General features: G+C 46.4%; 1 protein-coding gene across 2 annotated transcripts in view; it reads right to left on the reverse strand.

The window, feature by feature from the left end:
- Positions 1-11,917, reverse strand: part of AK4 (adenylate kinase 4) — an 85,318-nt gene extending 73,401 nt beyond the window's left edge. The window contains exons 1-2 of one of the 2 annotated variants that reach the window (XM_043461083.1): positions 11,639-11,917; positions 11,166-11,437 (exon numbers count right to left, since the gene is read on the reverse strand). In XM_043461083.1, the coding sequence (XP_043317018.1) occupies positions 11,166-11,310 (145 nt within the window). In that variant the 5' untranslated portion in view covers positions 11,311-11,437; positions 11,639-11,917. Of the gene's footprint in view, positions 1-11,165; positions 11,504-11,638 lie in introns of those variants that run through there. The other variant, XM_043461084.1, reaches the window with a different exon arrangement.
- Positions 11,918-12,145: the final 228 nt, after the last annotated feature.

Here is a 12,145-nt window from a genome sequence, read left to right on the forward strand (position 1 = left end):
TTCTTCATGCCCTTCATAATGACTGTATTTATAGCTAATCGTCTAGAGCCAATTTACTCTAGTTTCAAGATCAGTTGCCATCACTGACCCAGGAATTGAGTTCCAGGAAGTTAGAAACAGAGGATTAAAAGTTTCCTGGTACCACATGTGTATGGATCTTAAAGGTAAGCACAGTAATAGAAACTGGAAAAGGTGATATGAAGCAAGAATAATAACCCTTTCCTTTGACAATATGTGTAATTAGAAGAAAATGTATAATAGAATGATAATATGCATAATAAAAAGGGTAAAACAGGAGATTGAAAAAGCTGGCTTGAAACTCAACATTCAAAAAAACAAAGATCATGGCATCTAGTCCCATCACTTCATGGCAAACAGAAGTGGAAAAAGTGGGAGAAATGACAGATTTTCTTTTCTTGGGCTCCAAAATCACTGTGAACAGTGACTACAGGCTTGAAATGAAAAGATGCTTGCTCCTTGGAAGGAAAATTAGGACAAACTTAGTGTATTAAAAAGCAAAGATATCACTTTGCCGACAAAGGTCCGTATAGTCAAAGCTATGGTTTTTCCAGTAGTCATGAACGGATGTGAGAGTTTGACCATAAAGAAGGCTGAGCGCTGAAGAATTGATGCTTTCAAATTGTGGTGTTGGAGGAGACTCTTGAGAGTCCCTTGGACTGTGAGGAGATCGAACTAGTTAATCTTACAGGAAATCAATCCTGAATATTCATTGTAAGAACTGATGCTGAAGCTTCAATACTTTGACCACCTGATGTGAAGAGTAGACTCGCTAGAAAAGACCCTGAACTGGGAAAGATTGAAAGCAAGAAGAAAGGATTGAAAGCAAGATTGAAAGGAGAAGGGGGTAGCAGAGGATGAGATGGTTAGATAGCATCACCAACTCAATGAACATGAATTTGAGCAAACTGCAGGAGATAGTGAAGGACAAGGAAGCCTGGTGTGCTGCAGTCCATGGGTCACAAAGAGTTGGACACGACTTAGAGGCTGAACAACAACAATATTTAAAGGGTGAATGAGGTCTAAAATGCTAATATACAAGGTGTGATCAAGTCACAAAAGCAATGATCCTATGGACCTCAAATAAGCCCTGGAGGAATTCTAGGTATGCCATATAAACATCCACCTCTCCTCACCTCTTAGTTGAGCTGACTTGTCAAAATTCAGCTCAGAAATATCCTCTGAAAAGCTTTCCTTAACTCCATGCAAACATGCTAAATTGATTCAGTCATGTCTGACTCTGTGCAGTCCCATGGACTGTAGCTTGCCAGGCTCCTCTGTCCATGGAATTCTCCAGGCAAGAACAGTGGAGTGGGTTGCCATTTCTTCCTCCAGAGGATCTTCCTGACCCAGAGACTGAACCCAGGTCTTCAGCACAGCAGGCAGATTCTTTACCATCTGAGCCACCAAGGAAGCCCCCTTTAACACCATGTGTGTGTGTGTTAGTCGCTCAGTTGTGTCCGACTCTTTGCGACCCCATGGGGTATTGCCCACCAGGCTCCTCCATCCATGTGATTTTCCAGGCAAGACTGCCAGAGTGGGTTGCCATTTCCTTCTCCACTTTAACACCATACACAAAAATAAACTCAAAATGGATTAAAGAACTAAATGTCAGACCAGATAGTATAAAGCTCTTATGGCTGAACACGAGTCTCATGTCTCCTGCATTGGCAGGCGGGTTCTTTACCACTAGTGCCACCTAGGAAGCCTCTTCCTCAACCTTATTTCCTCCTAAATGCTGGGTAGGCTGCCTCTTCCCTATGTGCCCAGGACCTACAAATGCACACCTTGCAGCCTTTCATCAACTGCATACTTGTTTGCCTGACTGCCTCTCCCAATAAATTTACAGCTCCTTCAGGGAACAGACCTTGACTCACCTCTTTGTATCCCATAAGCCAATACTGCCTGGCACTCAAGCCTTTGTTGAAAGATATAACCAAGGGACAGTCAGCAAAGTGTATTTTTGTATACTGAAAGACTGCAAATAATCCATAGGCAACTGGTTAAATCACCATTCTCAAAGTGTGGTCCAAGGATCCCTGAGGGTCCATGAGACCTTTCCCAGGGTCTGTGAATCCCCCCTTTCTCTAACCACATTATTTGTGTAAAGCCAGATTCTCTTCCAATACTTTACCTGACAACATGGCAAACTGAGTAAGAAACCAGATGTGAGAATCTAGCTTTCTTCTATTAAACCAGACATTAAAGAGGTTTGCAAATATGCTACTCTTCTTTGGAGTCTGTACTAGAAAACAGTTCTTTTTTAATAGAAATAAGCTAACATGGGTTTATTACTCTTGTGTACGTTAGTCACTCAATCATGTCTGACTCTTCGAGACCCCATGGACTGTAGCTCACCAGGCTCCTCTGTCCAAGGGATTCTCCAGGCAAGAATACTGTAATGGGTTGCCATTTCCTTCTCCAGGAGATCTTTCCGACCCAGGGATCAAACCCAGGTGTCCTGCATTGCAGGCAGCTTCTTTACCATCTGAGACCAGAGAAGCCCAGTTACTCTTACTTTTAACAAATTAATAAATATTTTTTAACTTTCTTAGTTTTGATTTCTAGTACAGTTAATAACTATAGGTAGAACCTGTATAAACAAAGATTCTTTGGGGTTCTCAATGTTTTTTAAATGTACTAAAAGGTCCTGAGACCCAAACAGTTGAGAATGGGTCGGTTAAAGAAACAATGGTATAGCTGTATAAGAGTATGCAGCCATTTTTTTAAAGAATATGGTAGGTTGATAAACACTAGTAGAAACCAATGTCCAAGCTATAATGCTAAGTTTAAAAAAAAAAAAAAAGACGGACAGGGACTCCCCTAGTGGTCCAGTGGCTGTACCTGCGCTCCTAATGCAGGGGGCGTGGGTTCTATCTCAGGTCAGGGAACTAGATCCCACCTGTCACAACTAAGAGTTCCCATGCTGCAAGTAAAGATCTTGTGTGCCGTAATTAAGACATGTGCTGTGTGTGTTAGTTGCTCTGTCTTGTTCGACTCTGCAACCTCAAGGACTACAGCCCGCTAGGTTCCTCTGTCCCTGGGATTCTCCAGGCAAGAATACGAGAGTGGATTCCCATGCCTTGCTCCAGGGGATCTTCCCAACCCAGGGAGCAAACCCGGGTCTTCTGCATTGCAGGAGGATTCTTTACTGACTGAGCTATCACAGAAGCCTGGGCTGACATGGCACATCAAATAAATAAATATTTTAAAAAGAAAGAAAGGGCAAAACAAAGTATTGATATATGTGTACATTTTTTAAAGAGGTACCACTATACATACATATATGATATATGTATACACATATTTTTGGGATGAACATCCAAGCAAAGTAAACAGTAGGTATCCCTGTGGAAAGTAACTGGGAACCAGAGGTCAGGGATGGGAGGGATTTCCCACACCATTCCTAGCGTATCTGAAAATTTTACCACCTGCATGTATTACGTGTGTGCTCAGTCAGTCATGTCCACCTCTTTGCAACCCCATGGACTGCAGCCCTCCAGGCTCCTCTGTCCAAGGGATTTTCCAGGCAAGAGTACTGGAATGGGTTGCCATTTCCTACTGCAGAAGATCTTCCCAACCCAGGGATCGAACCCAAGTCTCTTGCGTCTCCTGTATTGGCAACAGATTCTTTACCACTGCACCACCTAGGAAGCCCTCTGCATGTATCACCTTTTTCAAAAAATCAAGAGCGTAATAAAAATTATATTGAAATAGTACAAAGCATTAAACTCACATTGAAGAACAGACTGTAATGACACTGGAAAATATTAAATGATACATTGTGAAATAAAACAAGCAATTTTCAAAACAGTAATACATAATGTATTCTTGAAAAACTATCAGGAAGATATTCTGCACATAAAAAGTATTAACAGTTATTATTTCCTCCTAGTTGGTGTTAGTGTAAATACAAATTTTTAATTCCTCATCTTTCTTGCATTTCTAAACCTTTGGTACCTTAACATGAACTATTTCTGCAATTAGAAAATCAATGAAAGGCCTCTGTCCTGGATGGAACTATGGAGGGTGCAGAAAAGAAGAAAAAGAAGGTTCCTGCTGTGCCAGAAATCCTTAAGAAAAAAGCAAAAGAATTTGGCAAAGCTTAAGATAAAATGCCTGAGAAAGAACTTCGCCCAAAAGATGCTTTAAAAGGTAAGGAGGAAGTTAAACTATGAAAAAGCTAAGCAGTATCACAAGGAATACAGGCAGATGTACAGAACTGAAATTTGAATGGCTAGGATGGCAAGAAAAGCTGGCAACTTCTCTGTGCTGAGGAACCCAAACTGGCATTTGTCATCAGGATCAGAGGTATCAATGGTGTGAGCCCAAGGTTCAAAAGGTTTTGCAGCTTCTTCATCTCCATCAGATCTTCCAAGGCAACTTTGTAAAGCTCAGCAAGGCTTCAACTAACATGCTGAGAATTGTGGAACCATACATTGCATGAGGTGTTACCCAAACCTGAAGTCAATAAATGAACTGATCTACAAGTATGGTTATGGCAAAATCAGCAAAAAGAGAATTGCCCTGACAGGTAACATGATGCTCAATCTCTTGGCAAATATGGCATCATAAACATGCAGAATCTGATTCATAAGATCTATACTGCTGGAAAATGTTTCAAAGAAGCAAACAACTTCCTATGGTCCTTCAAATTGTCTTCTCCATGAGGTGGAATGAAGAAAAGGACCACCCATTTTGTAGAAAGTAGAGACGCTGGCAACAAGGAAGATCAGATCAACAGGCTTATTAGAAGGATGAATTAAGGTATTTACCATTATTTTCGTAATCTGTTCACTTAACAGAGACTGCTTTCAAGTTGAAAAGAAAAAAAGAAGGAAAGAAAAGAAAAAAGAAAAAACAAAGAGAGCGTTTAAATACACAAGAATAGGGAATTCCCTGGCAGTCCAGTGGTTAGCACTTCACACTTTCACTGTTGAGAGCCTGGATTCAATCCCTAGCCAGGGAATTAAGATCCTGCAAGTGTAGCAGTGCAAATGAGGTGGGGGTGGGGATGGGGATGTTGAAAAATAAAAATATACACAAAAGTACGTGTATCTATGTCTATATTAAATAAAATATTTAGTAAGCAAAAAATTACATGAATAAAGCAGCACCAGGGTGGCGCAACAGTAGAGTCCCCCTGCCAATGCAGGAGATGCAGATTCAAATCCTGGATTGGGAAGATCCCCTGGAGAATGGAATGGCAACCCACTCCAGCAATCTTGCCTGGAGAATCCCATGGACAGAGGAGCCTGGCAGGCTGCAGTACACAGGGTCACAAAGAGTCGGACATGACTGAGCGACTAACACTTTCACTTTTATCTGCTGAATGGACTATAATATAGAAACTTTAAATGGTTTTGAAAAAGTGGTAAGAACACAGGAAAATGTTCACAATATCCAAGTGGGATGCCAAGTTAGTTTGTTGGAGACAGCGGGGCAAATATACAGGAAAAAAATAACTTGTTAGAATATCCTAATGTCAGTGTGGAATAGTGGGTAATTTTCACTTGCCTTTTCAGTTTCTTTCATAGCTTCACATTTTTCAAATTTTCTACAAGTCATGACTTTGGTCAGAAAAAACTACTTTTAAAAAATGACCAGGACTTCCCTGATGGTCCAGTGGCTAACGCTCCAAGGTCCCAATGCAGGGTGCCCAGGTTCAATCCCTGGTCAGGGAACTAGACCCTGCGTGCTGCAAATAAGACTTGGCACAGCCAAATAAATAATTTTTTTAAAGTAGATTTCCATTAAGAAATGACCACACTGAAAAGAAGCTCCGATTCAGCTACACATGTGTCAGTCTTATTGTCATGGGACCTTATTCAAGTCAAACAGTCCTCTTGAAGTATGAGTGAAAACCCTCAAAGAAACGAGAAAAAACAGGGGGATGTACAAGTGGACCTGCAGACAGGAGAGATGCCTCCAAACTTGTCAGGTCCTTGACCCAGGCTACATCCTGAGTCTTACCAAATGAGGGAAAAATACGGAATATACCATACTCTAGAAATAGCAGACTAAGCCAAGACTTTGTATGATCTCCAAAAATCTGAACTATTAATATTTAATGTTGTTCTAAATACATAGGTGAACATTAGTCTCTTTAATAGAACTCCAATTGTCAGACGTTTTCATTCTTACATAAGAAAAGACACACATTTATACTTAATGAGCATTAAAAAAAAAAAACCTGAACCTTCTGAACTAGATCATCTTTTCAGGAGAGGCTCAGCCCATAGACTAATTTGAAATGCCAATCCCACCTGCAAACCTCAGCAAGAGCTGCAGTTAATATTAATTAAGAGCAGAAACAGGTTTGTTCTTGAACATCTTTTCTCTCAAGTCCAGGATGCTTCCAAATGGAAACTTTCCAATTTCCCTATACTTGCGATGGTAGATCCAGTACAAACCTTAAAACAGGATTCTCACACCTTTCAGAGGGAGGTTTCAGTCACTGATCACTCAACAAATGAAGGTACCACTAAATATAAATGGGGGCGGGGTGTTTGTTTTGGGCCACACCATGCAGCATGAGGGATTTTCATTGCCGACCAGGGATTGAACCTGCACCCCCTGCAGTGGAAGTGCGAGCATGGAGTTTCAAGAACTGAACTGCCAGGGAAGTCCCAAGGTCTGGGGATAGTGGGTTTTGGTATTTATTTTCTTTACTTATTTGGCTGTGCCAGGTCTTCATTGAGGCTTTTTAGTTGAGGCATTTGGGATTTTTTCTTTTTTTTTTTAGTTTCAGCATTCGGACTCTTGTCTAAAGAGTCTGCCCGCAGTGCAGGAGACTCGGGTTCGATCCTGAGTTGGGAAGATGCCCTGTGGAAGGGAATGGCAATCCTCTTCAGTATTTTTGCCTAGAGAATTACATGGACAGAAGAGCCTGGTGGGCTATAGCCCACGGGGTCACAAAGAGTCGGACACAACCAAGTTACTAACACACATTCATGCTCTAATTCCCTGATCAGGGTTCAAACCCAGGCTCTCTGTGATAGGATCACAGTCTTGGTGTAACCACAGGCCTTCTCCTACATCCTCTGCTTTAGCTCCTCTCTGAAGTACCTAGATAATAGTATTTGATGCAAATTTCCTGAGTTACTTTGCAGATATGAAACCCCACTCCACCAAATGGAAGAACTACTTGGGGACCATGAGCACATAGCCCTAGGCCTCCTGGAGCCTAAGGACAAATAAGGTTAACCCCTGTGACACCACTCTGCTGCCTCACCATCAGCCAATCAGAGAATTGTGCACTGGCTGGTCCTGTACCCTGAGACTCTCAGCTGCCCTTAAAAAATGCTTTGCAAAAACCCTTTAGGAAGCCCCAGGATTTTCAAGGCATAAGCCACCTCCTAGCAAGGACTCGCAATACACCTTTCTTCGCTCCAAACTCTGATGTTTCAGTTTGGCCTCATTGCACAATTTGGCACATGAACTTGCATTAACATTAGCCACTGGACTACCAGGGAAGTCCCAAATTTTAATAGAACTCTCTATTGAGTGCCAGCTCTGTGTGTGTGTGTGTGCTGGCCCCCTTTGGTAACTTAGTGTGTGTGTGTGCTGGCCCCCTTTGGTAACTTAGTGTGTGTGTGTGTGTGTGTGTGTGTGTGTGCTGGCCCCCTTTGGTAACTTAGTGTGTGTGTGTGTGTGTGTGCTGGCCCCCTTTGGTAACTTAGGGAGTAGCTGCAGCCCAGAAGTGTGTGTGTGTGCGCGCACACATGCACCCGCATGCACACACACACACACATTCATGCATATGTATGCAAACACACACACAAAAGCTAATATTTTTATGACAGTATCCCAGCTTCTGGCAACTTAAGAGAACTCTCCCATCTATTTACTCAGTCAGTATGCTAAAAAAAAAAAAAAAAAGCCAAAAATTTGGGGGTGGGTCTTCATATAAGATATTTGATAAGTCTCAGCCTGCAGAGCTTCAGGCAGAGCCAACAGGTGACAGACATCACAAAGCTCATCTGAGATCCATAGTAAACACAAACTTTTATCACAAATCAGAGTTAATTAAGCAGAATGGACTTAATCGCTAAAGGCTGTTTGACTCTTCTGGGAAAGATGTAGATAGAATTTATGACTGTGTCTTCATCAGACTTGTTGAACTCCTTTTATTCATTAGGCAATTTGTCAGATCTATCCTTTAAGTCTCTCAGTGGCAACTGGAATATGGTGAAGGTAGAAAAAACTACTGCTATATCCCCCGGCACCTAGAACACTGACATATAGCAGGTATTCAGTAAGTATCTACTGGATAAATCAGAATACATTTGCTGCACTGCATCAGAAGTGTATGTGACAGCAGCAATAGAATTCACAAATTATGTGCAGAGGAAAGAGATGCATTTTGCCAGGGTAGGTGAGGGAAAATTGCCCAAATGCAATGAGTGGCCAGTCCTTTCCTGGAAGAGCAGCGTCTCACCAGGCAGTAACTGCAGGAACACCATGTGGACAAGAGTATGCCCCAATCCTGCAGGCTGCAGCAGATGGCCTGAGCTACTTTCCAATTCAAATTCTTACCAAGGTTTTACTTCCTGGGATTTTGCTGCACTTCAGCATCTCCTTCAAACCTTCAACTATAAAGGGGTACCTACAGAGTGGTCATTGTGCTTCTCTGCCAGGAAATTAGTGAAAAGCAAACAGCAAGTAACAGAAAAATAAATGCTGAGGAATGTTTTCTTATTTACCAGGCAACGAGCCTGTTAAGACTCTTATACCTTCTGAGAAAAATAACCCAAGAACACCCTCTAAGTCCACTAGAAAGAGGCCACTTTCAAAACAATCATTGTCCTTTATTTGTCCTCTTCTTCTTTCTCTGATAGTGCTTTTGTTTTTTTGGGTTTTTTGGCCCCACAGCACAGTGGATCCCAGTTCCCTGACCAGGGATCGAACTTGCATCCCCTACACTGGAGGCACGGAGTCTTAACCATTGGACCGCCAGGGAAGTCCATTCTTGATTAAGTTTTTTTAATTGATTCATGCATAAACTACTTGATTCCCAACAGAAAAAGATAATTTAAACATTGCAGAGTCACTTTTTACTCCAGGGAGAAAACACTGGCAGGGAAATGAAGGCACTTGAAAGAGAACTGAGACTAAAATTCTGAACAAAGGAAAGATAAAATGAACAGAATAAGCGAAAACAGCAAGTGGAAAAGTTTTCAAACCCCCTAAAAAAGTGCAGAAACAAGCGACTTCCCATCACATTCTCTTCAAAAAAGCAGAGTGGGCTTCTCTGGTGGCTCAGTGATGGAGAATTCTCCTGCCTGTGCAGGAGACATGGGTTCAATTCCTGATCCGGGAGAATTCTAAAAGGCAAGGAGCAACCAAACCCATATACCACAACTATTGAGCCAGCGCTCTAGAGCCCGGGAATGGCACCTACCTGAAGCCCGGGTGCCCTAGAGCCAGTGCTCTGCAACTTGAGAAGCCACCCAGATGAGAAGGCTGAGTGCCGCAACTAGAGAGTAGACCCCACCCTCTGTAACTAGAGAAAAGCCCAAGCAGCAAGGAAGAACCAGGAGAGCCAAAAAAATAAAGTAAATCATCTTTTTCAAAAGGTAAGAGCCACTAATCCAGTCCCAGGATGGATGGTGCAAAGCCTTCATGCCAGAAGGAGGCAAGTTAGCGAGTCAGGCACAGAGAAGGCAGAAAAATGGGCTCAATGCCACCCAGCAGTTTCCTCACCTCATTACACCCACTGAGAAGCCCCACCTGACCACAAAAACCCACCTGGCCACAAAAACCTTGCCTTGAGCCAGCCTACCCTCTCACAGTTCTCCCCCCACCCAAACTGCATTCCAAACGTGGAAGGAGTAAAATGCATTTGAATGTGGTATTCAAATTAAAATAGACCAGTTGTGGTAACAATACCTGCAAGAGAAAATTCAGGTGCAATCAAGTACACAGGACGCAGCCTTCTGTATGTTGAAGGGTGGGGAACAGGATTATTGAAAATCAAAAGAAAAGTTTGCTCTTAAAACCTGCTTTAAGAAATAAGGAGTAAAACTCTGCCTTTGAGATACTTCTTAATTCCCCGCCACTTTCAGGCTTTCTGTTTTCCAAGCACAGTCCTCCACCCACCTCTGTCAAACTAATCTGTGCTTCTGTAATGAAGATACCGTAACCGGCTATAACCACCTAGGACCAGATGAGAACAGAAAGACAGAGTGAAGCACCCCGTTCGCAATAACAAGTTTTCACAAATGAGTTGCTAATTGTGAGCATCTGCATCCCAGAAGGGCCAACTACCTCCTCTCGCCTTTTAACGCCAATTCATGATGAACTCGTGTGAACGCGGGGTGAGAGGAGAGGGGAGAAGGGCCGCACCGACAGGCTAAGGAGAGCAGGCGACCTGTAGCCCCAAATTCACCACGCAAGCCAAGCGAGGCATTCTCAAGAAGCCATTTCCAGGGAGGCTGGATTCAAACCGTAATTTGTCAAATCGAGTCTCCTCGTCTCCTAGTCTCCTAATGCTCAGGCCCCGGCTTGAGGAGGAGGGGGAGTTAGTGGTGAGAGTTTACCTTAGAAGGCGGCTGGGAACAGACGGGCCTTTCAAAGCCACCCAGGGCTCTGCCCAGAGGCCCCGGGAGGCGTGGAGGGGCTGGAGCGGCGCGCGGCTGCGAGCCCCGCGGCGCCACAGGTTCCCCAGCGCGCGGCCGGGCCCGACTCCCACAGGTGGGCGGCGCTCGGCCCGGGGGGCTCGGGCGAGAAGAGGGGATGCTACGGGTCACCAGGGACGCGGTGAACCGGTGGGAGACGGCCAAGCGGTGGCATGGCTTGGCCTTAAGGAAGCCGGGCGAGAGGGAAGCTCGGGGTTTTCAGCTGCCGCGATCTGCTGGGTGGTGACCCGCTTTTCGCCAAGGCAAGAGCAGCCCCCCGGGGAGGGGGCGGGGGTCTCGCACCCCTCCCACCCTCCGCCAGCAAGCCTCTGTCTCCTCCCGGGCGCGGTTAAGCCGCACGGCCGCGGGCCACCAGCTGCATGCGCCCCGGCACGTAGGAGCCTGCACGACCACATGGGGGCGGGGGAAGGGCGCCCGGGGACCGAAGAGACTCAGCCCCTGGCTGGCCCTTCGCCTCCCAGCCTCACCCGATCCCGCGTCCGCTCACTCGCCCCCGCTCCCTCTTACCCGTGTCGGCCTTGATGTTCTCCCGCAAGAAGTGGCCGCTGGAGAGATGCTGGAGGCCAAAGTTCTGGGCTATCCTCTGGCACACGGTGCCCTTGCCTGAGCCCGGCGGCCCAAGGATGACCGCACGCAGGAGTTTGGAAGCCATTGCCTCGGCGAGGAGGGGGAGGCCGAACTGACGACCGGGACAGCGGCCTCGGAGAAGCCCCGGGAACTTTGTTTCTTCTGCCCCTGCCTCTGACACCCTGGGCTCGCGCGGGGATTCGCCGCCGCCCCTGCAGGGGAAGGAGAGACTTTTTGAGACAACCCCTCCCCTCCGCCCCGCGCCTGGGCGGCTCGAGGGCGGAGTAAGCGCCACGCTACACCTCCCCGCCCTCTACGCCCCCACTCTGCGATCCCGGAGAACTCCCGAGCGCCCGCGCCTGGCGGGGGTAGCCCTCGGGAGCTAGGAGCGGGGTCAGCCTGGCCAGGCCCACCTCAATCCTTTCCTAGATCTCGCGCCCCACGCCCAGTCCGAGGAAGGGGTCGGGCATCCCCACGCCAGTCTCCACGGAGTGAGACAGCCGGAACAGGCGGTGACTCCAAGCGCGCCTCCAGTAGCCCCACGCCGCGGCGGACTGGGGGCTGAGCCCCAACCCGAGTCCCCGCACGTGGGCAGCGTTTGGTCCGCGCTTCCGCCTCTCCCCGGCGGCTGTCACATCCCCGGGAGTCGCAGCGGCCGCCTCCGCAGAGGTCTGAGGGATGCTCTCCTCGCCGTGAGGAGCCACAGTCCGGCGCCTCTCCACCCGGAGAAGTCAAGTAAACACACACCTTGGCCGGGACGCGGCCCTCCGCGAGGCTTCTAGCCCGGATCCCGCTGGGCGGCGCCGCCTCCGCCCGCCCCCACTCGGAGCCCCGGCCGGCCGCGCGGGGCTCGCGCCTTACGTAAGCCGGGAGACCGGCTCCGCGCTAGCCGACCGCCTGCGCTCCCCATCCAGCCCCAG

This window comes from Cervus canadensis, chromosome 2 (genome assembly GCF_019320065.1).
Source record: "Cervus canadensis isolate Bull #8, Minnesota chromosome 2, ASM1932006v1, whole genome shotgun sequence".
NCBI lineage: Eukaryota > Metazoa > Chordata > Mammalia > Artiodactyla > Cervidae > Cervus > Cervus canadensis.